Below are 27,119 nucleotides of genomic sequence, written 5' to 3' on the forward strand. Positions count from 1 at the left end.
CTCTTTTGTGGCATCTTTATTTTCCTGCTTATGATGTAAACACAGGTCAGAAAAATCGGCTGCATTGAAACATTTCAGCAGAGTGGAAAAGAGGGAGAGTGGACAAGGAAGGGGCAGGGTGGCAATTCCAGACTGGCTTCCCCCAGGGTGTGTGTGGCCCAAGTCTTCAACCAGAGGTTGCCCTGGACAGGGAGGGGCAGGACCATGCAGGCAGACTCTGGCAAGGTGGGACAAGAAGGACCAGTCACAACAGGAACTGTAGCTGAGTTTATTCAGTTTTGGCATCACGCTGGTGTTTGATGAAGCTGATCAATCCATTGGTGGACGAATCGTGAGAAGTCACCTCAGCGCTACCCTCAAGCTCAGGCTCAATTTTCTTAGCCAACTGTTTTCCAAGCTCCACTCTGCCAGGAAGGGGAGGAAAAAGGGGATAAGGAAGGCTCCGGTGTTACTACTAAATCTTCAAGCCAACCCATAGACATCCCCCACCCTCCTGAGTAAGCAACTCACCCCCACTGGTCAAAGCTGTTGATGTCCCAGATGATACCCTGAACGAAGATCTTATGCTCATAGAGGGCTGCAGGAGTGGCAGACAGGGCATGTTAGGGATCCCCCATCCTTGTCCAACTGACCCCAAGTTAATACCTTCCTCTACTCACCGATCAAGGCTCCAAGAATGAATGGCGTGAGTTTGGTGAACACAATAGAGTTGGTTGGGCGATTTCCTTCAAAAACCTTCAGAAAACACCAAGAAATATCCCCAGGTTAATCCTGACCCCCAACTCCTACAGAAGGAGGATATCCTGCCTCAGAGGCTGGGACAAACAGGTCTGGAAGGACAGATCCTCCCATTCCATAGGACAACCGAAACACACTATGAACCCCTACCCTGACCCTACAACTCCATCCCTCCAGCTCTGGCATGCTGCTCCCAAGCCAACTTCAGGAGCAGTGCTGACCTTGTGTGGCAACAGCTTCTCAATGTCCTCTGCACTCTTTCCTGCAGCCTGGAGCTCCTTCCGGGCCTCGTCGGTTGATTTCCCCTTCATCAGCGCCTCAGTCTGGGCTAAGAAGTTGGCTAGGAGGATCTGATAAGAAAGATAGCCAGTTACACTGGAAAAGACTACTGGAGACTCAGGCCAGGGGCAAGGCTGCCTGGCACTTCTCCGTTGAGGCTAGTTCCAGCTGAGTGAGTCACCCACTCAGGATTCACTTTTTCACTTCCTCCTTGAAGACAGGAAGGATAGAAGGCACATCCGATGACACCAGAGGGTAGGTAACAATGCTGACTGCTCTTTAAGGAATATGTACCACTTGCCAAGGACCCTCCTTTAACAATTTTGCCAATATCTATCCTATAAGACCCTCAGAGGAAGAGGCTTCACCCCTCTTTTCTACCTGAACCTCAGTTTTCTCTGAAACAGTGCTAGATCACAGAACTCCAGAGCAGAAGAATCAATTCAAATCCTAGGTCACTGACTCTAGAGCTTGTACCTGGAGTAACCCTGTGCCACTCCACATGCCAAAGACAAGGCACAATAAATCCTCTTCAGGGACTTTGTTAGATTCAATTGAATGGTCTTCCCAGCCAAGATAGGCAAGATCTTGGCTCCAGGATCTTTGTCCTTTGCTGTTAGGCCTGTGCATTTCATGTTATAATATACAACAAAAGGGATTTTACACATGGAAGTAAGGTTACAGACCTTAAAAAGGGGAGACTGGGCTGGGAGTATGGCTCAGTGGTAAAGTGCTTGCTTAGTATGTGAAAGGCTCCTGGTTCGATTCCCAGCATTGCACACATACCAAAAAGATAGACTAGCCAGGCATGGTGGCTTATGCCTATAATTCCAGCTACTCGAGAAACCTAGCTCAAAATAAAATTTAAAAAAGGGATGTAGTTCAGTATGGCTCAAAATAAAATTTAAAAAAGGGATGTAGTTCAGTATGCAAAGTTATGGGTTCAATCCCCAGCACACATGCACACACGTGCACACAGACAAAACAACAAAAAAAAAGGGCAGGTGTGCTGAAATGAAGGGAGCCATGAGCCAGGGAAAGTGGTGGCTTCTAGAAGCTGAGAATGACTATCAGGCAACAGCAAGGAACCTGAACCTCTGTCCCACCATCACATAGAAATATAACTTGAATGAGCAAGCACTTTCCCTGCCTCCAGAAGGGAATGCAGCCTTGGGAACACTTGATTTCAGCCCATGAACCTTACTAAGCAGAGACCCAACAGAGCCTGCTGGATTTCTGATCCATGGAAGTGAGAAGATAATAAATGGTGCTGTTTTAACCCACTTGCCATGGCAGTGATCGAAAATCAATATAACTGCTGATCAAAGCCAGGTCTTCAGAGGTCTAGGTGTAATGTGAGCCTGAGAAAGTAGTGAGGAGGGTCCTCATGGGACTCTTACCTTGTGATGCAAACCCTTTCGTATTGGGTGCTGGGTCTGGACCGGGATGAGGAAGTCACAGGGTATCATCTTGGTGCCTGTGAAGAGCACTGTGGTCAACCACGCCACCCCAGCCCACGGGAGCTACCCACTCAGCCTACAGGAGAATACCAGCCTAAGTGCACAGTCTCAGCTGTCATGACCCTGCCCTTCCCCAGCACCACCACTGCTGCCCAGGCCAGAGTGGACCCTACCTTGGTGGATGAGCTGGTAGAACGCATGCTGGCCATTGGTCCCTGGCTCTCCCCATACAATGGGGCCTGTCTGGTGGTCCACACGGGCGCCGGACTTGGTGATGTACTTCCCATTGGACTCCATGTCACCCTGGAATGCAGACACTTTTGCTCCTTTGTGCACTATGCTACAAGTCCTGCCTGGGACACCCCAGTCCTATGAGGAACCCTTGCAAATGTGTGTCATAGGCTGATAAGTTTTCTGGCCTAGACTACTTTGCAGAAAGGAGCTGAGCAGCTGCCAGGAAGGGAAGGAAAGAGTGAGGGAGTGTGGCAGGGCAGGGGGCTGGGCCGACACAAATGTCTCTGGCCACTCAGACCAGGAGAAGATGGTTTCTGGAGAGAGGGGGAGGACCCCTCCAAAAACAATATTTGGGGCTAGATATGTAGCTCAGTGGTACAGCACCTGATTAGTAGGCAGGAGGCCTTGGGTTTAATCTCCAGCACCAATAATAATAATAAACCAAATTATAGCCACAAAATATTCAATTGATTTTTTGAGAGAACCAAACCGGGGTCTAGAGTGTATAGTCTTTGAGGGCTGCCACCTCAGGGAGACACTGGGCTTTGGGCACCCACCTGGACCCTGGTGATGGCAATCCTTACTCAGGAAGCTGGGACTGGGCAGCCTTAGCTCTACTTCAGTGGCAGGATTTATTTTTAGGTGTTGGCAAGTTGACTGATTCTGTCCCATGGAGCCCAAGGACAACAAGGCAGGTACCAGGTCTATATTAAATAAAGTAGGTAAGGACTTTCTAGAACAGAATCTAAGAGAGGCGGTGCTTGATCTAGAGTGGGACAGAGGTCCGTGTAGCCCGAAGAGGCAAGGTACGCAGGCCATGAGGGTCAAGGCTCACAGCCTCACCCTATGACAGTCACACCAAGTGAGATTCAAGAAGGAAGTGATCCCATCTGTGAAACATGCCCAGGCCAATCCAGGGCACCATGAGAGCCAGTCATGTTCCTCCCACATAGTCAAACTCAACAGACACTTGGAGGTGGCACAAGTCCTGGTCACCAAGGTGCATGCTCGAGGGTAAGGGGCAGAGCTCCTGGAGGAGCTGGAACTTGGGCCTCTGGACTTCCCAGGTGCCAATAAGCCCTTCTAGCGCCAAGGCCTGACCTAGCCAACTGGTACCTGTTGGAAGTAGGCAGCAAAACGGTGCAGGTACTGGTCATAGGGCAGCAGGGCGTGCGTCTCACAGCCAAAGCAGTTGATGTACCAGATCCCCAGCAGAGCCAGCAGGACAGGGGCATTCTTCTCCAAAGGTGTTGTGCGGAAGTGCTGGTCCTGAAACAGGAGTAGGTGGAGTGGGAGCTGAGCAGCTGCCAGGAAGGGAAGGAAGGAGGGAGTGCGACAGGGCGGGGGCTGGGCCACTCAGCACTCACCATCCAATGAGCCCCCGAGAGCAGCTGCTCGAAGTTCTCAAAACCTATGACACAAAAGCAGTGTCAACAGAAATGGCCACACCCTGTGTCCTCTGGGCAGTGGGCACAGCTTCTTCTGGAACCAGAAAAGGCTGGATGTGGAGCCAGAAGAAACAGGATCTGAGAGAACTGGCGCCTGCAGAAAGCCTGTCTGTTCAGAGTTGGCCCCGAATGCAAAGTTGCATCTAATTCCAGCTGGGGACTGAGAATAGCACCGCAGCTGGGAGGGGCAGGAAGAAAGGCCAACCTGCGACCCCCAAAAGAAAACCTGGGCTGAGGTGGGCATGGCTGCACGTGCCCGCAATCCCAGCAACTTGGGAGGCTGACACAGGAGGATTCCAAGTTCAAAGCCAGCCTCAACAACTTGGTGAGGCCCTAAGCAATCAGAGAGACCCTGTCTCAAAATAAAAAAGGGCTGGAGATGTGGCTCAGTGGTTGCATGCCCTGGGGTTCAATACCTGGTTTAAAAAAAGAAAAAAGAAAGGAAGAAAGAAAAGAAAACCTGGGCCTTCTGCCAGATCTAAAAGAAATGTTCCAGTCAAGAGCAGAGGCCAGCAGCCTTTGGTGACAGCAAGGTGTTCCCTCCCCTGACCCCGGACTGCAGTACCATCCCCTGAGAGGGCTGCAAGACAGAAACACACACTCACCCACGTGCAGGGCAATGGAGAGTCCAATGGCTGACCACAGCGAGTAGCGTCCGCCTACCCACTAGGAGAGACAGGAAAAGATGCTGAGGGAAGGCCAGCACACCCCGCCCCCCTCCCTCCTGCCATCAACTTGTCCCTGGAGAGCACTGCTCTTCCACAGGTGCAGCTCAGAGGACCTGGGCCCAACCCACCTCAGGCAAGCTAGATAGCAGGCCAGGCGCTGGCGACTCTCTGGGCTGACAAGAAGGCAGACTACACGTTGGACTGACCAGAACCACAGACTCAATGCAGACCTTACCATGCTGGCCTTGTCTCCGGCAGACCCAGAGCCTCATTCCTGTGCCTAGCCCACCTCAGATACTGACAGAGACACATACCTGTGCCAGACCTCACTTCTTTGGATGTCAACAGACCCAGGGGCTCATACCTGTGCCAGCCCCAACTCCTCAGACAGTGGCAGACCCAGGGCCTCATACCTGTGGCCTCACCTCCTCAGACACTGACATAGAGCATCTCCTACCTGTGCCAGCCCCACCTCCTCAGATAGTGGCAGACCCAGGGCCTCGTACCTGTGCCTACCCTGCCTCCTTGGACACTGACAGACCCATGGCCTCATACCTGTGCCAACTCCACCTCCTCAGATAGTGGCAGACCCAGGGCCTCATACCTGGGGCTCACCTCAGACACTGATGGATCCATGGCCTCCTACCTGTGCCAGCCCCAACTCCTCAGATAGTGGCAGACCCAGGGCCTCGTACCTGTGCCTACCCTGCCTCTTGGACACTGACAGACCAGAGCCTCATACCTGTGTCAAGCCTCACTTCCTTGGTTACTGGCAGACCAGGTGCTCATACCTGTACTTAACCCACCTCTTTGGACACTGACAGATCCAGAGCCTCATACCTGTGTCAGGACCCACCTCCTCAGATACGGCAGACCCAGAGGCTCATACCTGTACCGGGTCCTGTCTCCTCAGCCCCTGACAGATCCAGAGCCTTAGACCCGTGCCGACCCTGCCTCCTTAGACACTGATGGACTCAGAATCTCCTACCTGTGCCAGGGCCCAGAGTCAGCATCACACACCAGTGCCCAGGTACACTTCCTTGGACAATGAAAGATGTGGCATTGCCTGGCCTTGCCTCCTTGGACAAAGACACAGATCTTGTACCTCCTATCAGGTTTCAACAGGGCCTCCTCAGACACTGGAAGGACCAGAGCTTCATACCTGTGCTGCCCAAACCCACCTCCATGAACGTGACCCCAGGCTTCATACCCGTGCCAGGCCCTGCCTCCTCAGACGAACAGGCTCAGAGCGTGATACCTGTGTCTGGACATGCTCCCTCTGACAGTGACAGCACCAGAACCTCCTACCTGTGCCTCACCCTGCCTCCCAGGACAGGGGCCCAGTGGCTCATACCTGGGATCTTCTCAACCTCAGCTCTAAGACACACCTACACCTACCATTCACACTGAGCCTTCTGATGCCACACCTGTGTGCTCCTTGTGGTATCCTCTGAACTCCATGCATATCTTCCCAACACCTACCACATTCCTACCACAGGCAGCGCAAATAGACCAGTGAGGGAAGAATGAAGTAAGTGAAATAATCATGCCAATAAATGTGAAACTGAATAACAAGTGTTTGGGAGAACGTGAACATGGTAATATGGTACCCAAGACCAGTTATAAAAGGAATCTGCCAGGAGCTTGAGCCTAGATCTGAAGAGAAGGCATTATTCGGAGGAACACTGGAGAAGCATAGAACAGCATATGCAAAGGTCCTGTGGCAAGAGCCACCCAACAATGAGAGAATTAAGCCTTACAGAGCAACGTCACTTCTCAATTCCTTCAGGGATGTCCAAGGCTACAACCCCACTATATGCAAAGGAGAGGCTTTTGCACATAAATCCAATAGATGTTTTGTCTGGAAGCCCACTAAGGCAAGCTGGGTAAGAAAAAGCAAAGTACAAGATAGACCATGAAGGAAAGAGTGAGAACCCAAGGTTGAAGCTGAGAGACAAGGCTGGGGAGCTAGAGCCTGTGGGTGAGGTGAGATAGAAGCAGGGAAACCACTAGTGTTTATCCAGACATTCTGAACTGAGGAGTGGAGTCCTGATTCAGGGAGTTCAATTAAATAGGATGCACTAGAAGAATGAGAGAAGGACAGCCCAGAGACTGCTGGCTTGAACAGAGGGTATAGTGGAAAGGGTCTGGGTTTTGGGGGTCAGCTTATATCTGATGGACACAGTTGCAGACCACACCATGTTTGATACTGCCTTTCAGATCCTGCCTAACAGATTCATTTCTAGAAACAAGGGGAGCAGCTCTCTGGTGAATCCAGGCTCTGACCTTGGCTGAGATCTGATCTTCAGATTTCATCTCAGGAAAAGCCCAGCGACAACATATCTGACCTGAGCCTCTGAGCCTTCCAACTGCAGACTGGAGTCTCTAGACCTTGGCTTTACCTTCAGTAGGCTCCCAAAGCATACCTGACACATGCAGCATCTCAGTCAGCTCCAAGTCTGGGTCTCACCTGCCTCTGTTCACCACACCTTACCTTATCCGACCAGATATAGCCCTACATTTTTCCTCACTTTGGCAACTCAGACCTTAGGGCAACAAGAAAGTGATGGTACAGACCACACCCTAGACAGGTTACAGGTCCTCAGGCCTCTGCAATAACCTGATCTCTGCCTGTCACACTTGTCCAGGGATAGCTGACCTGGCTCAGGGCTTTCTATGTCTCCAACCTGACCCTACCTCTCCCACCTGAGGGTTTCTGAGACCTCCCCAGACAGTCCTAGATACATACACCTAGGAAGACTGTTTTTCTGACCTAACTGTGCCAGATCCTACTACATATGGTCCCAACTTTATCTGACACTCCTCCTCAGGCCTGGCCAACCACACCAATTATGCATTTCTGAATCCAAGTGGAAAGAACCCACATAAGATCATGTTTGTATACTTTTCCTATACTGACCCTGATCCACAGACTAACAAAGCCAGATAAGCCTCGGAGACCCAGCTCTGCCCACCTGTGTTCAACTCCAGACCTACAATGTAGGCTGGTATACCTGCCAGAGCCTGGCTCCAGACACTGCAGCTGGTAGAACAGGTTTCACTTAACTGTCTGTGACTAACCTTGACCCCTCCAACTCAAATGCAGACCCAGATCCACTGCTTGGAGCCCAACACAGATTCTCTTCACCCCTTCCTGGAGATCAAACTCTATTTACATAGGCCTGACCCAGTAGTCTCTATCCCGCCTGGCTCAGCTTTTCATGTCTCACAGAAAAATCCAACACTACCAACCTCAGCTTAACCTCAGCATTAGCAACCTCACCAAGGAGTCTCAGAACCCCCACAGTGCCACAGACTCTCATGAGAGATGTTTATCTATCACCGGTGACTAAACCATGCTCCTTTTAAAGCCAGAACCATGCCCCAAGAACTTCACCTGCAAGACTCCTGGTATACCTACCCATGTCTCATTTGAGGCCTGCAGACCTCTTGTGAGACCCACAGTGCTTTGCCTACTCTATAGACTGCAGTGCTGTGAGCCTGACCTGAGAGGCTATGCTGCCTCCGTAAGTTGATTCTTTAGGCTCTACCACAGAGAAGCAGGTCTATACACTTTTGCCCAAATCCAAGTTCTTAAAGAGACAACCTATGCTTGACCTTGGTGCTTTGGACCATGATTCTGCCTACCTGCGCTTGACCTTAGGTTCTTAAATTATACTTGAGCCAGCTCCACCTACCTTTGGCTTGCCCTTGGCTCCTCTGCTTTCACCTGGTCAACTCTGTCTACTTGGCTTTGACCCTGGCTTCTAGACTGTATTTGGTAGGTCTACCTATGTTCCACTGTGGGACCCTAAACCATACCTAGAAGGCTATTGAACTGTGCTTGATGTTGTCATCAAACCCCATCTAGTCAGTTCAAATTACTTGTGTTGGAGCCTGGCTCCTCAGACTGCACCTGAGAGTTCAGTTTTACCCACTTACATATGACACTAGTTCTTTAGACCATACCTGGAAGGTCATCCTCTACCTACCTGTACATGACCCTGGCTCTTCCGACCACACCCGGCAGGCCGTCCCTACCCATCTGAGCGTGGCCCTGGGTCCTCACTGTAGCTGGCAGGCTATCTCTACCTCTGTCTGTGTACCTGACCCTGATGGACACACAGATCACACACAGATGGACAGCTCCACCTATCAAGCCTGACTGTGTTTCTTCAGGCACAAGAACCAGGTATACATACCTTTGCCTGAATCTAGCTCCTGAAAGAGCCAACTCTACCTACCTGTGTTCAACCCTAAATCCTCAGGCCTCAAGACCACATCTGGAGGGCCAGCTCTGCCTACCTGCCTTTGGGGCTGGCTCCTCAGACCATATGTAGTAGGCCAGCTCTGCCTACCTGTTCTTGACCCTAGTTCTTCAGACCACACCTGGAGGGCCAGCTCTACCTACCTGTGCTTGACCCTGGCTCATGCATTGCACTTGGTAGGCCAGCTCTACCTACCTATGCTCAATCATGGCTCCTCAAAGCACACCTGGAAGACCAGTCCACCTACCTGTGTCTTACCTCTAGTCCTCAGACAACACCTGGTGAGCCAATTCTACCTACCTTACAGGACCCTGGTTATTCAGACTATACCTGGAAGGCAGCTCTACCTACTTGTATAAGACTCTGGTTCTTCAGACCACGCCTGATAGGCCTGAGCCTACCTGTGCTTGATGCTGACTCCTCAGACTGTACCTTGAGGGCCAGTTCTGCCTACCTGTACCTTATACCTACCTCCGCTGCTCATTCGTCATCCAACACATTCAGTTCTTCCTACCCAGGTTTCACTTTAACTTCTTAGATCTGAACAGCTATGCCCAATTTTAAAAACCTGGCCCCCAACAGACTTTACCTGACAAACCCTGCTCTACCCACCTGCTTAACTCATGTTCTTCAGATCCAACAGACCCAAAGATACAAACCTGTGCATTAGATACAGACTCCTTAGACCTTACCCAAGAGGCAAAGTCTCCCCGCCCCAAGAGGTAAAGTTCTACCTGACAGAGCCAGAGCTACTTACTGGTGCCAGATCCTGGCTCTTCGGACCACACCTGGCAGGCACTCCTCATATCTCACCTGAGAGGCCTAACTCTGCCTATATTCCTTTCATTTCCTCAGACATCATCTAAAGAACCCTATTCATTATCCATGAGCCTTACCCTGGCTCCTCAAGCCCCACCTGAAAAATTGACTCTACTGACTTGGGGACAACCTCAACTGTGACAGATTTTAATGAATCTAATTAGTCACGGCTTTCCAGGTTCATGCTTGCCCTATTATCTGACAAATTCTACCCACAATGTCTGACCCAGCTCCTCAAAAACTAGGATACAAACTAGGACCTGACCTCTGCAATTTAGACATTTCTTTGAGACCCAAAGTACAAAACTGGGCCTCACCTCAACTCTTCAAACCTCATCTGCCAGCTGCTCTACATACCTGGGCCAGACCCAGGCTTCATACACTTCACAGACAGATGCTGTTTTCTGTCCCTCTGCATTTGCTTGATGCCATCTCTTCAGTCTTATCCCAGGGAACCTTGAAGCACCCACTTGTGCATCTCCAGAGCTCTCATACCCAAGCAATCCAGTTCTACCTACATGTGCCTAATCTGGCTCCTTAGGCCTCCCCTAAGAAACCCAATCATACATATCTTTGTATAATTCTTCCAGCTCCCAAGAGCTCAGACATGTTTCCACACCTGGCGTTCTCCACTGTACATACCAAACCTGCACAGACACCCCTGGACTTGTTAAGGACCTTCAGCAGGCTCTCTATATCCTGAGCTCTGCCCATCACACCTGATTAAAATGCTGAAACCAGGGGGCTGGCCTGTGTTTGCATAACTGTGAAATCTAAACACCTCATATCAATGTCCACCACCTGGACATACTAGATGTCCCGCTACCTCATCCTCACTTTGCAGAACAAGTCAGAAAGACCCCAGTGTATACTACATAGATGTAGCCCTCTTCCCACAGGGCTGGGTTTAAGTACCTGTGCATGACTGACTCCTCAGACCTCACTTGATAGGATCACTCTCTAAATACCTGAATATCCTCCAGAATTCATGGACCTCACCTGTATCTTTCCTTGTCCTGGTTCCTTCTCTAAACTCACCTATACCTATCCTGGCTCCTCTTCAGACCTCACTTAGTTCTACTGTGTGTGCTGACTCAGGCTGAGTCCTGAGAGACTCCACAGTTTACCACCATACTTATGCCTCTGCCTGATCCCAACCCAAGGCTACCCCAAGGCAGACCCAGCAGACTGGGTCTTAACCACTCATACGTACCTCTACTGGACTGGACTCTTCTGATCTCATCTCATAGCCAGTGCTATAACCCTCTGCCTTACCCGATGCCTCAAACAGGCCTGAGAGACCTGTTTCAGAAACTTTACCTGTTTTTGCCCCTGGGCCTCTCAGACATTATCTTCTCGATTCAGCAATATCCACACTAATCCCAACTACAGCAGGTATGTGTTATGTCTAGTCTGGGCCAGGAGGCCTCCACTGTGCCCACCTTGGCATAACTAGTTGGTTCCAATTCCATGTTTTCCTACTCAACTGTCATTCCTAGGCCTTCCCTGTAAGACCTATCCCTCTCCATAAGTCACACTTCAAACTCCTCTGTGTATACTGAGCACTTGTAGACAACAAAACCCTGTTCTTCTGGGGTCCTCAGCTAGCAGAAGCACCCACACATCCCTGCCCACCACCTGCTCAGATGCCAAATCCCAGGGAGGAGATAGGAGGTGCTCCCCTCCTTTATCAGGCATGCAACATTGGTTAGAAGCTGCACAGTCTCTCAACCAGGGTTCCTCATCTGAGCCACAGGATGCAGAAAATGATTTGAGTGACTTCTCAATTCTTCCAAGGATGGTAAATAACTAGTCCCATTCTAGAAAGAAGTGAACTCATTATACACAGTGGATAGTCTAGGGCTTTGGGGCTTCATTCTCTCCCAGACCCCAGTTGAAAAAAGCTCTTAGAAAACTGGCAAAATAAGATTATATCTGTGGATGCTGCCACCAAGCGAACAGCCTCCATGTCAAAGGCCAGTGTGAAAACACTTAAATGGGTGATGCCCCTTTGGGTGTGACTGTCACAGCCATGTGTTAGAGCACTCCACCTATGCCCAGCCATACCCACTGCATTCAGAGCCTACACCACACCCTGGGCAGCACCCTGCACCCCGAGCCTTCACAGCCCTTCTCACACCATGGCTGCAATCAGGCAAGCTGCAAGGAAGCTCCTATTCAATGCCTGACTCTAGTGCAGGTGTGCCCCCGTGACCACCTATCAAGGTTTGCAGTGCAAGCTGCCCAGGCCCCTCCCCACCACTCCTCCAGCTGCTCCTGCGATTCCTGTTGCTCCTTTCCAAGCCTACTGGGACCCACCTCCTGCCTCACCCTGCCCCTTGGCCTTTAAAGACTGTGGCTGCAACTTAGAGAAAGGTCATCACTGAGAATAACTCACAACCACAGCTCAATGAGATGGGTGGAGGCAGCTCTGGTTACCCCACAGGGGGTAATATTGGCAGGCACAGGGGAGAGTTCAACCTGGCCTACAGGCTCAGCTTGCCACAGTTCAAGTGGAGCCCTCAACTTAAGTGGGTTGCTCTTGCCCTACAAGTCTCTTTAAGGGCCTCTCTGCCTTTCTCAAATCTGGGCATGCAGCAGGAGCTCAATAAATGCTGATCTAACCTTACAGGCCCCTCATCTGTGGCTCAGTGGCCATGGTTTGGATGAGGACACATAATTCACCCAGCACAGGAAGTGCCTGTACTTACATCCCAGAACTCGAACATGTTTTGAGGGTCAATTCCAAACTCTTTCACTTTAGCCTGAAAATAGTAAAGGGAGAGAGGAAAAAGAAAGTATTTGTTAGCAGAATAAGAAAAGGAGCTTCAGGAAGGGAGGAGTTATGTCAGACAAGCTACAGAAGTGCCTCACCTTCCTCCTAGCCCCACCTAGGGCAGGGTGAGACAGCCCCTGAATCAAGGCCCAGGACCTGCCCACCCAGAGAGATGCCAGGGGACCTACAAAGCCTCCTGCTGAGGCGGTCTGCTTACCTGATATAAAGCCCACATCCAGCTTGGCAACAGCTATCACCTGAGTCCCCTAGGACATCTGGGAACCTCAGCTTAGGGTTGGACCCTAAGCATCAGCAGAGGCCACCTCCCAGTCCAGGCTACGCACAGCCTGGACAACTAACTGCCCAGTCCTTCCCAAATCTGGGTTGGTGCCTCCATTTCAGAGAGCCTGAATACTGTTTTTCAGGCATGTAGTCACCTGGGTTGGCAGGCCAGCAACCCCTTACCTGTTCCTCATAGAAGCCCTACCAATAGTCTGAGCCCTGTGTATAGGAGGCAGACAAGACACTCTCTGGTTAGCTGACTTTGACCTATTCTGTCTACCCCTGTGGGCAGGTTAGCACTGGAGACGGAAGTAATTGTGGAGGTGATGGAGGAAGTCAAGAAGGCCTGAGTATGGTTCCCTGCTCTGTCATAGCCCAGTACAGAGTTGCCCCCACCCCCACTCAGGGTCCAGGAAGGTTTACAGGTGCTGTACTTCCTAAGGCACACCTCACTCTGCCCTGCTGACCCTGTCTCCCTTACCTCATACAAGCTCAAGGCCAGACAAGCTGTGAGAACTGTCAGGCAGGTGACCTGGGGTCTCATCCCAGCATCACTACCTCACACAATCACCAAGTGCAGCAAAAAGTCACACCCCGCCAGGTGCAATAACTCACATCTATAATCCCAGCAACTAGAAAGGCTAAGGTAGGAGAATTGCAAATTGGAGGCCAGCCTCAACTATTTGGTGAGACTGTTTCAAAATAAAAATAAAGTGGTCTGTGGATGTAGGTTAGTGAAAAAGTGCCTCTCTTTGAGTTCAATCCCCAGTACTGAAAAAAAGTTGGGGGAGTCGGGAGAGTGGAGGATAAATATTAAATTTTAAAAAAAGTCACATCCCTTTACTGGGGCTTAAGTCTTTAGTGAGAAATGGGATGCATCCCCCACCCTCACCAGGCATTACACCCAGCATATTCCATTTGGGGAAATAGCAGGTGGCAGAGGCCATGGGAGATCATGAGTATGGAATATTCTGGATATCAGTCAGTCCTGGGAGAAGGACAAGATTATCATGATCCCACTGACTTAATACCCTCCTTTGGGGCAGCAAAGACTGGATGGGAAATGTAATGAAGGCAAGGCTGGGCTGCGGCTCACACGCAGTGAATCCTATCCCACCATCTGTGCCAAGATGCTCCAATCCTGTGAGTTAGTTGTATCTCAGCACATGTATTCCAAAAGGCCATGATCTTGCCGTGACCTGGGCTTTTCGAGGGAGGGAGCATGGAGGGCCACACAGGCACTTACCGTGTTCGTAGACAGGGCAACAAAGTGCTTCGCAACTGCAGAAGTCTACAAGAGACAGAGCCAGTTACATCAAACTATGCCAGAGGGACAGGGATCCTCCCATCACTAGAGAAACCAGGGCCTGTGCTGGGGAATGACTAGTCCTACTCCTTGGGTCTGAGGCTGCGGGAGGACCCTCTTATCAAGGTTAAGATCAAAATGGCAGAAGGGTCATAGGACAGCATGCCTGTCTCACCTCACAGGTGTACAAAGCCCAAGAATGGGGCTGGGGATATAGCTCAGTTGGTAGAGTGCTTGCCTTGCATGCAAAGGCTTGGGGTTCAATCCCAGCACCACCACCCCCACCCCCACACACACACAAAGCCCAAGAATGTCCCTCTTCGTTAAAATGGACGTGGCCAGGAGCAGCAATAATCCCTCTGGGGCAAAGGGCTTAAAGAAAGGGCCCGAAGCCAGTTAGAGCAGGTTCTGCCACATTTGGTGTGTCTGGGGGCTGACAAAGCCAAAGATGGACCAAAAATCAGGAAAGGCAGGTGCCAGAAAGGCTGCTTCTGGCCTCTAATTTAGGAGAAATAGGGCCACTCAAGTAGACAGGCAGGCCTATCCAGGTCTTCCCAGCCTACACAGGGACCATCACCCCCATAAGGGGTCCCTACTACCCACTCACATCCTTAGCTGATGCGAGAAACCACTCCTTCGCCGTTTCTGCATTTGTAATGGTCTCCTGGGTGGTAAAGGTCTGCAATAAAAGAGTATAACAGTCAGCCTCCAGGCTTAGCAGCAGAAGCCACACAGGTGCCCATTTGTCACAAGGAGTAGTATTTGCAGGTCAGTGACAATCCCCATATCTGCTAACCCACACATTGACTGATAGCTGTGCCTGAGGCAGAGGCCTGGAGGTACATCATCTTGTAATTCCAGCACTTTGCAACCAGAGGAGGGAGGACCCTAGGCAATGCCATAGTCCCTACCCTAATCCTGCAAGTCAGTCAAAGGGTGGGGCACCTCCTAGGAGATGAGCTGACCCTGTCTAGCTAGGCTATATCTTAGAATTCTGATGAAATTCTTTTTTTTTTTTTTTTTTTTTTTTTTTGGTACTGGGGATTGAACCCAGGGGCACTTAACCACTTAGCCACATTTCCAGTCCTTTTTTTGTTATTATTTTTTTTTTTTTATAGAAAGGGTCTCACTGAGTTGCTTAGGGCCTCACTAAGCTGCTGAGGCTGACTCTGAACTTGCAATCCTCCTGTCTCAACTTCCCAAGCTGCCAGATTACAGGCATGCACCACCATTCCTGGCCTGATGAAACTCATATTTTATGTGCATTAAAGTGAATACACAGGGCCCACAATGATGGCACATGCCAGTATTCTCAGCTACTCAGGAGGTTGTGGCAGGAGGATGGCAAGTATGAGACTACCTTGGGTAATTTAGCAAACCCCTGTCTATAAATAAAAAGGACTAGAGATGTAGCTCAATGGTAGAGTGCCCTGGGTTCAATCCCAAGTACTGCAAAAAAAAAAAAAAAAAAAAAAAAAAAAAAAAAAAGTGAATACACAGGGCATTAATGATAATAAACAAAACCCCAGTATTATTAGGGTGTGGCTCTAAGATTAAAAGGAACAAACATAAGACAGTAATCATAAGAAAGTACAGTCCCAGGTTGAGCACAGTTCCTGCAAAATGAATAGGTGTGACCTTATGACAAAAGTTCATATTGATCAGCTGAGGCTTTTATTAAGGAAACTGTTTGCTGCCAAATGAGGAAACAGGCCTAGAGCAGCTGTGTTGACTGATCCACAAAGCACTGGCTCCCTCACAACCTGTCCTGCGGTTCCAATGCCCAGAGCGATAGTAGAACATGCATACCCTCCCCATACCACTGATGCCCTTACCTTGGAGGCGATGATAAACAGGGAGGACTCAGGGTTCAGATTGGCTAGGGTTTTGGCAATGTGGGTCCCATCAATGTTTGAGACAAACCAGACCCGGGGACCTCCTGAAGAGTACGGCTTAAGGGCTTCAGTGACCATAAGAGGCCCCTGTAAAGAGACAGAGCATCAGAAAGCAAGACTCCAGGACACAGGTCCCATAAATGCAGAAACCAAAGCCTTGGAAAGAACTAATAGTTCCCAACCCTCACCCCATCCCAAGGTAGTCTTTTCCTCACCAGGTCTGAGCCTCCAATGCCAATGTTGATGACATCTGTGATGGACTTGCCCGTGTATCCCTTCCAGTTGCCACTGCGGACACGCTGGCACAGAGCAGAGAAGATGTGATCAGCCTTTCACTGCCATATAAATTACTGTTCAAAAACATCATTACTGTACGCCTGTAATCTCAGTGACTCAGGAGGCTGAGGCAGGAGGATTACAAATTCAAGGCCAGCCTCAGCATTTCAATGAGGCCCTAAGCAACTTAGTGAGACCCTGTCTTAAAAAAAAAAAAAGGGGGGGGGGGGACCGGAGGCTGGGGATATGGCTCAGTGGTTAAGCACCTCTGGGTTCAATAAAAAAAAAAAAAAAAAAAAAAAAAAAGTCATCACTCCTCTATCCTTAAACCTCAATTCCAACTTTCAGGGTGTCATAGGAGCTTCTTAAAACCACAGTGGTAGATCCCTACCATACTACACTGCATTTCCTCATTTAAAAAGGAAATGCAGTGATCACATCCTCACCTCACAGTAATGCTATCAAAATTTGCAAAAAAAAAAAAAAAAAGGGTAAAGTTTCAGGAGAAACTAACATCAGAGACCAGATGAAATGCCAACTATCATGACCAGGGACAGAAATATAAGAAATTCAGCCAACTTCCAAATGGACCTACAAATGATTCTTTCCCCTGGTATTCATATCCCTGAATAGCTCCCCACTGTGCTGACCTGTGCACCTATTGAAATACTATGAAAATGATGGAACGTGACTGAGAAGCTTTGTCATATAAAAGAACAAGCAGCCTGTGCTGGGCACAGTGGCACATGCCTATAATCCCAGCAACTTGGAAGGCGAGGCAAAAGGATCATAAGTTGGAGGCCAGTCTGGTGAATTCAAGGAAACCCAGCCTTGAAATAAAAAATAAAAAGGGTCAGGGGGCTGGGGTTGTGGCTCAGAGGTAGGGCACTCGACTAGCATGTGTGAGGCACTGGGTTCGATCCACAGCACCACATAAAAAAAAAATAAAGATATTAAAAAAAAATGTGGGTTGGGTTTTAGCTCAGTGGTAGAGCACTTGCCTAGCATGTATGAAGCACTGGGTTTGATTCTCAGCACCGCAGATAAATAAATAAATAAAATAAAAGTCCATTGACAACTAAACAAAGAGGCCAGGGGATGTAGCTCATTGGTAGAATACCCCTGGGTTGGACTCCTAGAACTGCAAAAAAATAAATAAAAGACTTCTTAGAGGCTTAATGGTATTTCTGTGGGCTGAAAAGCAAAAGTAAAAAAAGGACTCATGTTGAAAAAATTTGTGGATATGGATTTTACTTAATGAAATGAGGCTTTCCTTCAATAAGCTTCATAGGAGACCCACAAAATTTTTAAAATAACTGAATTTTCTGAAATGATATCTGCTTGAACTGAAAGGGATAGAGTAGGAAAGGAATATCTGTATTTCCAGACAGTAAGTAGTCTGATAAAACTATGCAGTTGCAAACACAAGCTACCTTTCAACTAAGGGAAATGAGTGCAAGAAAAGCCAAGAGCCTTGAGAAATTATTCCCAGGCCTCGAATCTTAACCAGTAAATTGCCAACATGTCCTGTTAGATTTCAGAACTGTCATGGACCAGTGTGGTTTGCATGCCTTCCTTCCCCCACCTCACTCCCCCCCTTAAAGTCATTATCCTATCTCACCACTGTTGGTTGGGTGATATGAGAGAACGACAACTTGTCTAATCCACCTGTCTAGACCAAAAGGAAGTGCACTGAAGGTACACTTGAGGAAATGCAGGTATTACTATGCCTGTGCCTGACAATGAAGTTTGGACTTCTAGATGATAAAGTAATGGAATACAGCCTTAGGAGAAACTGAGTGGGGTATTTTGGACAAAGAAGGAACATGAATCATGGAGAGCTAGAGGCTGCTTTTAGCAGCCAACTTCCAAGATGATTTAACAGTGATCCCTGCTGCCTCCTGGCATCTACGCTTGTACAGTACCCTCTTAGGCTGACCAGAGCTGATCTGTACAATCAATAAGATATTACAGAAATTAAAGAATGTGACTTTTTTTTTTTTTTTTTGTATTGGGGATTGAACACAGGGGTACTAAACCACTGAGCCACATCCCCAGCCCTATTTTGTATTTAGAGACAAGGTCTCGCTGAGTTGCCTCACAGTTGCTGGGGCTGGCTCTGAACTCAGGAGTCTCCTGTCTCGGCCTTCCAAGCTGCTGGGATTACAGGCCTGTGCCACCATGCCTGCAATAATGTGATTTCTGATACTAGGTCACAAAAGACCTCAAGGAACTCTTCCTGTTCTCTATTGAGTTTGCTCACTCTGGGAGAAATCAGCTGCCTTATCATAAGGACTCTCGAATTCTGAGTGGAAGTCCATATGGTGTGCAACTGAAGCCCTCTAAAAGCCAAAAAGAACTGCTAAGTAGAGCAGATCCTCTACCCTCAAGCCTTCAGATGACTGCAACCTCAGCCAACATCTTTTTTTTTTTTTTTTTTTTTGTGGCGCTGGGGATTGAACCCAGGACCTTGTGCATGCGAGGCAAGCACTCTACCAACTGAGCTATATCCCCAGCCCCCCCCCTTTTTTAAAAATATTTTTTAGTTGTAGATGGACACAATACTCTCTGTTCCATTTATTTATTTTTATGAAGTGCTGAGGACCAAAACCAGTGCCCCACACATGTCAGGCAAGAGCTCTACCACTGAGCTACAACCCCAGCCTTCGGCCAACATCTTGACTATAGCCTTAAGAGAACTTAACCAGAACCACTCAAAAGTCCTGACCCAAAGAAATGTTGATTGTTATTTCTAGCTGCTAAGTTCTCCAGTAATTTCCTACATATAAATAGAAAACTAGTACACATGGTTTTCCCAAAGCCAGTAAATCTAGCAAGTTTTTTTTTCTTTAAATAAAAAACTAATCAACTGTCATAGGAAAACTTCTATAATTAAAAAAAAAAAAATGCTGGTGCAGTGGTGCACACCTGTATCCTAGCTACCTGGGCAACACAAAACCCTGTCTCAAAATAAAAAAATCTGGATATAGCTCAGTAGTAAAGCGTCCCTGGGTTCAAACCTCCTTCCCCTATAAAAAAAGAAAGGAAGAAAGAAAAAAAAGTTGCTCAGCTTCTCAACCTTCAATATCACCATCACAGATTTGCATCATAAAAAAAAAAAAAAAAAATGCTGGGCATGGTGGCTTGGAGGCAAAGGCAGGAGGATCAAAGTCACCCTCAGCAACTTTGCAAGGCCCTAAGCAACTCAGTGAGTCCCTGTCTCTAAACAAAATACAAAAAGGGCTGGGATGTGGCTCAATGCTTAAGTACCCCTGAGCTCAATCCCCCAGTACCAAAAAGAAAACAAACACCAGAGGGAAAAATGTTTATCTTTAATACAACCACACACACTCTTTCTTTTGACCGGTTGAGGCTTTATGACACACACACAAATTCTGTAACTTCCTTTTTCAACTTTTCAATATATCCTAAATAGCACAGCAGGTAAGTACAGCCATGGATCCTGAATGCCTAATGGTAGCTAGGACTGCAATACAGGAATATACACTGATTTTACTGATATGTCCTTTGACAAATGATATGAGTTGTTTGGTTTTTACTTTTAATTTTTTTTTTTTTAATTTTGTGGTTCTGGGGGTTGAACCCAGGGACTCATGTACCATAGGCTAGCACTCTACCCCTAAACTACATCTCTGTCCCTACTTTTTTTTATGCGGTGCTGAGGATCAAATCCAAGGCCTCATGCATGTGAGGCAAGCATTCTACCACTGAGCTACAACCCCAGCCTCTGGCCCTACTTTCTTTTTTTAGTTTTCAATGGACCTTTATTTTATTCATTCATACGAGGTGCTAAATATTGAACCCTGTGCCTCACACATGCTAGGCAAGCGCTCTACCACTGAGCCACAACCTCAGCCCCTGGCCCTGCTTTTTAATACATAATGACTAACCATTTATGGAGCACAGCATGACATTTTAATGCATGTATAAAATGTGTAATGATGAAATCATGGTAAATGGTATGTCTATCACCTCATTTATCATTTCTTTGTGTTAAAAACATTAAAAATCGCCTCTGTACCCTTGCGAATATGGCGCTGCGAGCAGTCCGGAGCGCGCTAGCTGCGGCCCGCAGCTTGCGGGCAGCCCCTGCGCCCGCCGCGGCCCTGGGGGGTGAGGGCGGGCGCTGTTCGGACGCTGCGCACCGGACCCATTCTGCTCTCCGTGCGTAAATTCACAGAGAAACATGAATGGATAACTACAGAAAATGGTATTGGAACAGTGGGAATCAGCAATTTTGCACAGGAAGCTCTGGGAGATGTTGTTTATTGTAGTCTTCCTGAAGTTGGAACAAAATTGAAAAAACAAGATGAGTTTGGTGCTTTGGAAAGTGTGAAAGCTGCCAGTGAACTCTATTCTCCTCTATCAGGAGAGGTAACTTAAATTAATAAGGCACTTGCAGAAAACCCAGGGCTTGTGAACAAATCTTGTTATGAAGATGGTTGGCTGATAAAGATGACACTGAGTGACCCTTCAGAACTAGATGACCTAATGAGCGAAGAAGCATATGAGAAATATGTAAAATCTATTGAGGAGTGAAAATAGCACCCTAAATAAACTAGTGTGGAATAACTGCAGCAGTTGTCTTATAGAAGACTTAAAAACTATTCTTAACAATGCTACTGGAAGAAGATACCCCTTAACTTCCCAATGACTGCCGATAAACACAATATGCATCTTTTTTTACAATTCCTTATGATTTTTAGAGTAGGCACTAGGTTGATATCAGAATTCATGAAATTATCTGTGGTAAAAATACTTATAAAAAAGTATGTAATTCAAGGATAATCTTGTTATAAGCCTAATATAATACTGTAACGTGCTTACATCCATCCCTGGATCTGGGTCAATATACTTAATGATCTTCCACTTGAAAAAAACTGGACATAGAGGAAAGTGTGTGTTGTACAGTGTCAGAAGAACAATACTGTCTTAATTTTATAATGTACTGCATTCACTGGTGTTATTTTTATACACTGAAACAGCAGCTTGCAACAAAATAAGAAATAAAATATTCAACTTCAAAAAAAAAAAAAAAAACATTAAAAATCCTCTCTTGGGCTGGGGATGTGGCTCAAGCGGTAGCGCGCTCGCCTGGCATGCGTGCGGCCCGGGTTCGATCCTCAGCACCACATACCAACAAAGGTGTTGTGTCCGCCGAGAACTAAAAAAAAATAAATATTAAAATTCTCTCTCTCTCTCTCCCTGTCTCTCTCACTCTCTCTTTAAAAATAAAATAAAATAAAAATCCTCTCTTACTATTTCGAAATATGCAGTTTGTCTTTGGGTTTTGCCATGATAATGAAGGTCACAGTGAACATCTTCACCCAGTGATTCTGGGGAACTTTTGAGAGCAACAGCCATAAAAAGTGTTCCTCCCTATTGAAATGCCACTGTTCATTAGTGTTTGGAACTGTAAATACACTTCAGTCTGAGGTAGGTAATCCAGTAGTCAGTTAAGAGAAGGCTGACTCCATTGTGGGAACTACAGTTTCTACTTTGTTGAACTCTTATACTGAATTTTAATAGTTTACTATCCCATTTTCTGCCCTGTGATTTTTTTTTTAAAGAGAGAGAGAGAAAGAGAGAGCACGAGTGAGCGAGAGAGAGAATTTTTTTTTTTAATATTTATTTTTTAGTTCTCGGCGGACACAACATCTTTGTTTGTATGTGGTGCTGAGGATCGAACCCGGGCCGCATGCATGCCAGACGAGCGCGCTACCGCTTGAGCCACATCCCCAGCCCCTGCCCTGTGATTTTTTATTCAATGTTTTGCAGCATTTTGATTGAATGCTGGCTACATTGCTTTAGAATGCTCTTTTCTTATGAAGTGAGAAATAAATTGGTTTGAAATGACAAAAGAGAGAGAGAGGGGGGGGGGAGAGGGAGAGAGAGAGAAGGCTGTCCTGGAAACAAGCAACAAAGATGACCAGTGCCACACTTTCCACATGACCAAACAGGGCACCAGGCTCCCAAACCATGTTAGCTCTGCCAATGATGACGACTGAAATGCCCTTCCCCACACAAAGTCTCATGGCTGATCACCCTAAGGGACACTTGAGAATCCAGATCCCCATCAGGATGCCAAACCTTCCTCCCTCCAGGAAGTTCTAATTACAACTGATACCAAGATCACCTCCCACTCCTGGCATCATTTTCACATCTGAAAATGGCTCTTGGCCAAAGCAACCAGACTTTGACCAGTCACAGTGGGGGCCTCTGCTTTCAGGGATAAGCAGTGAATGATCACAGTTGAGCAGATGATCATTCCCAGGGCACGCATAACCCATACAGACACGCACACACCCAAACAGACCTCTAGCCATCACCCTTGTTCTCCAGGCTTGAGGATCTGTGACCTTTGCAGAATCACTCCTGAAATAGATAACTGAGGCGACAGCATTGACCTGGGGAATTTAGCTGTTCTCCAAGGCAATCCCTACACCCCACATACAGAAAAGGGAGGAGACAAAGTTATATTTAATGGACACTAACCCAGGAACATCCCTAACATGATTCTGAGTGGAAATAAGCTGCAGAAGGCCAGATAGAAAATGAATCTCTTAAAAAAAAAAAAAATGAATCTCTGTGTGTATTGTATTACAAACGTGATGATAGATGCTTCTCTGTGTGTGTGTGTGTGTTTATATGTGCTAGTATATATGCATAGGTACTTTGGGGAAAATTTCAGGAAAACATAACAGCTGTCTTTGGAGAGTTGGCTAGGAGTGAGGTCCGGACCTTTTAAATTTTTCCATCTGATTCTGGACTGGGCAATAAGGTGATGTCACTAAAGGTTAGACAAGGCATCCCTTCCCTCCTGCACTATCCTATCTCAGGGATTTCATTTAACTTCAGGCCATTGTTACTGGATAGCTTATTCTGAGACCATAGATGTCTATAATTCAGGAAAGAGGCTGCCCCTAGCAGTGGATCCCCTCCAACCAGGCTCTGGGGAAATTCAAGCCATAGCAGAGATCCCGGGGTCAGCAACTGTACAGGCCACCCTTAGTTGCGGTTTCAGTGATGGCCTGAGTCCTGCCTCTAAGGAGAATGGTAGAGCTTCTAATAAGGACTCCCAGATCTCCAAACACATGCACATGTGTGGCCAAGGGCAAGTCCGGCCCAGCAGTTACTTACCTGGCAGAAAGATTTCATTTTTTCCAAAACCTTATTGACCTCTGGCATCACATCCTTGCCATCCACCAAAATGGGTGTGTTTGAGCGGTTCCGAAGGGCCACATGCAGCACTGCCCGATCCTGGGGACGAGGGTCACAGTGTAAAGAACCCCTCCTATCTACACCCTAGGGAACTATGCTTCTAACTGGGCATGGTGTAGTATGGCCTAAGAGTTACCACTGGACGGCAGACCCTGAGGTGTCTTGGCACCATGGTCTTATTCTGGGAACCACTGTAAGCTTATGGAATTAGGAACTACCCCAGGACTCTGGAGAATGCAAAGCATGGGCTGCCCCCTTTGTTCTACAGTCAGAAACCAGTAGGGGACCAGGCATGGTAGTGTAGTCCCTATAATACCAGGGACTTGGGAGACAGGAGGACCACAAGTTCAAGGCCAATCTGGGCAATTTAGCAAGACCCTATCTCAAAATGAAATTTAAATAGGGCTGGGGATGTAGTTCGGTGATGGAGTATCCCTGGGTTCAACCCCAGTACTGCAAGAAGAAGAGAAAGAAGAAGCAGTAGAAGAAAGGAGTCAGGGGGAACTGAACATGCTTAGGACAGGCCAGTGCTCAGTGTGCGAACAGTGAGAAAGGAAAGTGGTACAGAGTGAGCAAAGACAGAACGGTGACAACACAGGTCAAAGATACGCAATTAATGTCTTCAGTGAACCAGGGCTCATGAAGCCTAAAGTAACCTCACCCTTCTGATTGGAGTACTCAGTGTCTGCTGGCACCTTCTGAAGAGTGCCCTTAGCCCCCTGGATGTGGAGCAAGGCAAGTAACTCAAGCTTCCTTTACCAAGCAGCCCCATCAGTACCATCTGCCACAAACCAACCAGACCATAAGTCTATGACAGGTGCCAGGCAGCTGGCTTGGTTAAAAGAGCAAAATGGCTCCATCCAGCTGAAGCCAGCAGGGAAGTCTGAAGCAGGTTTAAAGGATCCAGGTGGGCAGGAGAGTGGTGATCTCATGTGTTTGTGAGGGGCTCACTAAGACAGAGGGCTTCATGCTATCCCACATCCCACCTGCCCAACCCCTCTCCTCCCCACATTCCATAGAGAAACAGACCCCCAAAGGAAACCCTCTTTGCCTGCAGGCTTCCTCACACTAGCCTAATAGTGCAAGATGGGCTTGTTTGAATCCCAGCTCTTCCTTTTCCAGTTATGACATCTTGGATTAGTGATTTAACCTCTCAACCTCAGACTCCTCATAGGACAGAGACTAAGTGCTCAAGAGTTTATTATGCCTCCAGGCTTCCACTGCAAGTCAGGAATAGGGTCCCCAAAGCCTGGCCTTACTGAGGGTTCCTATTGACTCCTATTGCTGAGGAGATTGAGGTCTTTTGTGACATGAAATTCTTGTCCTTAGTAAAACTTGCAGTAAAGATAAATCAGTTAAGTTCTCTAATAAAATGCCTGAGCAATCCTTGAGAAACTCCCACCCTTCAGGGTTGAGCAGTGTACCTCCCTGGGCTGACACTGAGAGCCATTCCAATTTGCTTAACAAATCCCTGTTGGTCTTAGAGAAAACACACCCCAAAGCCCTGCAACCAGCCCCCAAAAGAAACAGGACTTTAGGCCCCTCCTTAAGCAATAGCATTGCCTAAGAGAAGAGGTGAGGACACAGGGTGATGCTAACAGTCAGATGAACCCCAAAAGGGAAGGAAGAGGCCCCAGGGGGTATGTGGAATCTGGTATGCGGCTGCTCACCTCGGTGCTATTAATCTTCTCACCCTTGAACATGCTTTCACGGGCAGCCTCCACACCCCTGGACTTGGCCTGAGAAGAGAAAACATTGAGGTCTGGTCCTACTCACAATGGCCACCACACGTCCAAGTCCCCAAGCACAAGGCATGGCACTGACTGCAATGGGGCTGACAGAAAACTGCAGCCTGTCTCCCTCTCCCATCTGGAAAGAGGCTACTCAAACATCAGGCACTGGGTCCCTAGAATGCTGCTCAGAACCTGAGCCAGGCCAGGCATTCAGAACCCAGCAGCACTGAGGTAGTTACTGAGGTCCACAAGGACCTGGAAGCTCCCCGGAGCTTAGCTCACCCACCACACAGGGTTCCCCAAACAACATTACCAGGTCCACCAGCATATGCATCACTTCCTCCGTCACAAGGTTCTTGGAGTAATCCACCAGAATGTGGCCATGGTTGGTGTTAAGAGTCAAGCTATATAGAAAGATGCAGAAGCTACTGACCACACCCCTGGTCCCTCCCAGCCTGCCCCTGGATCAGAGCGAGGCAGGAGCTGTTTCCACCAGAAGAAACATCCTCCTTATGCCACAACCCCACAGGGTCCCTAGCTGCCCAGGACAGTGGGTGGTGTCTGTAACCTTCCTGCCCAGGCTAACTTGGAACAGCAGCAGCACACACCAAACCAAGATGCAGTCAGACCCTCGGCGTGGAGTCATGGCCTGGGAAGACGGGATACAACTGCTTTGCAGGGCCCAGGGAGACACCCCGCAACCCTGCAGAGCTTTCACTCTGTACCTCACCATCAGGGAGTTCCAGTCCTGGAGCCACAGGCAGTGTCCCATCCCTACCTTCTCCTCCGCCGCATCATCCATGATCAGAGCAAGCTGGGACGCATTCCCACCCAAGATTTCCTCCCACACTCCTTCCCATTTCCAGGTCATTCCACAGGTCTCTGGCCTTAGCCTCTTCAGCAGGAATTATGCCCCGACATCTCCACCACGGCCACTCCCGGCAACCCCCGCCCAGGATGGCCACCCTGACCGCACTCCAAAGATGTCCTAAGCCTATAAAGGCCAGGACCAGGTGAAAGGGGGCAGCTCTTTCCCGCCTGTTGAGTCAGTGAAGCCCCTCCCCACCAGTGCCTCCGAAGTCCCCCCTAAAGAGCTGTGAGGGAGGGGGGAGAGGAAGACAAGGTCCCCGTGGAGGGAGGCTGCGGAGGGGGCCGCTGCTCCTCGTGACTAAGCAGGCCCCAGACCCCAGACCGGCGAACACGTTCCAAGGAGGCCTCAAGGACAAAGTGCGATTTTGGCCTGGGCCCGGCTCGGTGGCCGGGGGTCCCTGGGGCCCTTGTCCAGGCCTCCTGGCCCCAGCCCCGCGCGCGCACCTGAAATGATTGAAGCGCTCCTTGTCGGCATCAAAAAGGCGGCGCAGGTTGAGGTCAGAACTGTTATCTTGGTGCCATTGCTGCAGCTTCTGGAATTGCGGGTTCCGGGTGAGAGCGGCCATGGCGGGACGAGAAGGGCACACCGACTGAGACGTGCACGGAGGAAGGAAACAGGAGCTGGCGGCGCGAAGGGAGCGAGCAGCGCCCAGCGGAGCGCAACAGCCTTTATGGCGCAGGCGCCGGGCCCCGCCCCGGCCCCGCGCCGCTCCCCACCGCCCCGCCTCCCTGGCCCTCAGCCCCCGCCCTCTCCGCCCGCTGTGTGACCTTGGCGGCCGCGGCAACAGCAGCTCTGGAGACTCAGCTGGGCCCTCCCCGCCACGA

At 48.7% G+C, this 27,119-nt stretch overlaps 1 protein-coding gene, 1 long non-coding RNA gene and 1 pseudogene across 3 annotated transcripts; 1 reads left to right on the forward strand and 2 right to left on the reverse strand.

The window, feature by feature from the left end:
• GPI (glucose-6-phosphate isomerase) lies at window positions 1-26,992 on the reverse strand. Its single transcript, XM_081273837.1, has 18 exons — window positions 26,739-26,992; window positions 25,738-25,828; window positions 25,362-25,430; window positions 23,611-23,730; window positions 16,389-16,472; window positions 16,114-16,260; window positions 14,886-14,957; window positions 14,219-14,263; window positions 12,626-12,679; window positions 4,765-4,825; window positions 4,079-4,122; window positions 3,828-3,980; window positions 2,651-2,780; window positions 2,418-2,494; window positions 960-1,088; window positions 660-735; window positions 511-577; window positions 1-404 (listed from the first exon to the last, which is right to left on the reverse strand). The coding sequence occupies exons 1-18, from the start codon at window positions 26,858-26,860 to the stop codon at window positions 269-271; spliced, it is 1,677 nt and encodes a 558-aa protein (XP_081129963.1). The 5' UTR covers window positions 26,861-26,992; the 3' UTR covers window positions 1-268.
• Window positions 6,972-12,619, reverse strand: LOC308637470. Its single transcript, XR_014019603.1, has 2 exons — window positions 7,624-12,619; window positions 6,972-7,578 (listed from the first exon to the last, which is right to left on the reverse strand). It is a non-coding gene; the product is annotated as an uncharacterized lncRNA (long non-coding RNA).
• Window positions 20,502-21,500, forward strand: LOC308637469 (glycine cleavage system H protein, mitochondrial-like; annotated as a pseudogene). The gene has a single exon. The product of its transcript is annotated as a glycine cleavage system H protein, mitochondrial-like (transcript).
• Window positions 26,993-27,119: the final 127 nt, after the last annotated feature.

Source organism: Spermophilus citellus, assembly GCF_964194105.1.
Source record: "Spermophilus citellus genome assembly, chromosome: 18".
Lineage (NCBI taxonomy): Eukaryota > Metazoa > Chordata > Mammalia > Rodentia > Sciuridae > Spermophilus > Spermophilus citellus.